Consider the following 2077-nt stretch of genomic DNA (forward strand, 5'->3'; position numbering starts at 1 on the left):
CATGTAAAAAGGAAGTTATTTTCTGTTTTACTCTAACTTGGAAAAAAAAAACTCTATTATTGAAAGAGTTTCATTTTTCATTTAAAGTATATCTAAAATATAAATTAAATATTTAAATTCAGAAGACGCGTGCGTGCATGCGTGCGTGCGTGTGTGTAATGGAAATCATATCCCCATCAGCTGTAACCGGTTACCGCACTTGAATTACAACATAAACTTCAACACACTACCTTATATCAAGTGTTGCAAGTTCACCATGCTCATACTCATCTTCAATCCCTTGAATACATCATTTGTGACCCCCTTAGTCAGCAAACCAGCAACTTGGTCCTTACTCCTACAATATCCCAATGCTAACCTCCATTCACTAACAAGTTCCCTCAGATAATGGAATCTCATCTCAATGTGCTTGCTCCTCATATGTGCAATTGGGTTCTTATCAAGATTAATCGCGGAAACATTGTCAACTAAGAGTGTGACAACCTCACCCTCACTGTTGTACAACTCCTCCAATAGATTCATAAGTCATACGGCTTGGCACACGTATAACAAAGCGGCAGTATACTCGGTCTCACAAGATGAGAGTGCAACTACCGATTCCTTCTTCGAACACCAAGGGAATGATGTCGCACCGAACATAAAGATGTATCCAGCTGTAAACTTTCGATCATCTTTATCTCCACATCAGTTAGAATCGGTAAAACCGAGCAAAATGCAGTTTCTGCCCGCTGCGTGAAAGAGAATCCCGCGGCCAACAGAACCTTTGACATAACGTAGGATCCTCTTGACTGCTGCTATATAAGACACCTTCGTTCTCTCCATGAATCTACTCACAATACCTACATTAAACGCTAGGTCCGGTCGTGTATTGCCCAAGTAACGCAAAGATCCAATCAACCTCCTATATTGAGTTGGATCAACATCTTTTTCATCCTCATTCTTAGACAATTGCAATCTTGGTTCAGCTGAAGAAATGGCAGCATTGCAATGCACTATTTCACACTTTTTCAATATCTCAAGAGCATATCTCCTTTGATGCATGAGCAGTCCCATTTCGGACTTGTGGAACTCAATGCCAAGAAAATAAGTCATAAGACCAATGTCCTTCATCTCAAATTCATCCATAAGTTCACTCTTGAACTTTGAAATGCACTCGCCATTACTGCCTGTGATCAATAAATCATCCACATATAGACAAAGGATGATTACTCATTCACTCGTATCCGTCATCACATATACTTCAAGCTCCGATACATATTTCTTGAATCCAGTGTCCTTTAGGAAACCATCAATTCTTTTATTCCATACTCTTAAATCTTGCTTCAAAACATATAATGTTTTCTTCAACTTGTAGATTTTCAGCTCTTGGTCTTTCACAACAAAACCAAGGGGTTGTCCTAAATATACCTCCTCTTTAAGTGGTCCATTTAAAAATATGAATTTGACATCCATTTGGTAAATAGGTCAATTGTGGTTATTTTAAATATCAACAACAAGCCTAATGGTTTTAATCCTAGCAACCGGTGCAAATACTTCCTCAAAGTATATGCCTTCTCTTTGCAAAAATCTCTTAGCCATTAACTGAGCCTTAGTCTTGATTATCTCACCCTTAGGATTTGCCTTCACTTTGAACATCCACTTCACACCAATTGACTTCCTCCCTTTTTGATAGATCAACTAACTCCCAACTACTGTTTTTCTCAATGGATTCCAACCCTTCTTTTATAACACAAATCCACTTTGGATCACTTAAAGCCTTTTTCGCATTAACGGGTTCGAATTTGGCCATAAGTGCAAAATGGACGAAATCACCATCATTATTGACTTCATTATCACGAAATAATTCAGAATCTTGGAGTATCTAAGGCAACCCTTTTGCCTTGTTGACCTCCTGACATTTCCTTCATTTCGGGCTTCGACGGCATGATGTTTTGTCCTTCCTGCTACCTCAAAATCTAGAATTTCGAACCTGTAACCAGTTACAGGATTCTGGTAACCGATTACAACCTGCATGTAATCGATTACAGACTGCTAGTAATTGGTTACGCCCTTCTGCGGTTGCTTCAATTCATCGATT

The 2077-nt window shown here is 38.8% G+C and overlaps 1 protein-coding gene across 1 annotated transcript; it reads right to left on the reverse strand.

Annotated features, from left to right (window-relative positions):
• Positions 1-684: 684 nt before the first annotated feature.
• LOC127123650 (uncharacterized mitochondrial protein AtMg00810-like) lies at positions 685-1789 on the reverse strand. The gene is made up of 2 exons (XM_051053853.1): positions 1621-1789; positions 685-1166 (listed from the first exon to the last, which is right to left on the reverse strand). The coding sequence occupies exons 1-2, from the start codon at positions 1787-1789 to the stop codon at positions 685-687; spliced, it is 651 nt and encodes a 216-aa protein (XP_050909810.1).
• Between the last annotated feature and the right edge of the window lie 288 nt (positions 1790-2077).

Source organism: Lathyrus oleraceus, chromosome 2, assembly GCF_024323335.1.
Source record: "Lathyrus oleraceus cultivar Zhongwan6 chromosome 2, CAAS_Psat_ZW6_1.0, whole genome shotgun sequence".
Lineage (NCBI taxonomy): Eukaryota > Viridiplantae > Streptophyta > Magnoliopsida > Fabales > Fabaceae > Lathyrus > Lathyrus oleraceus.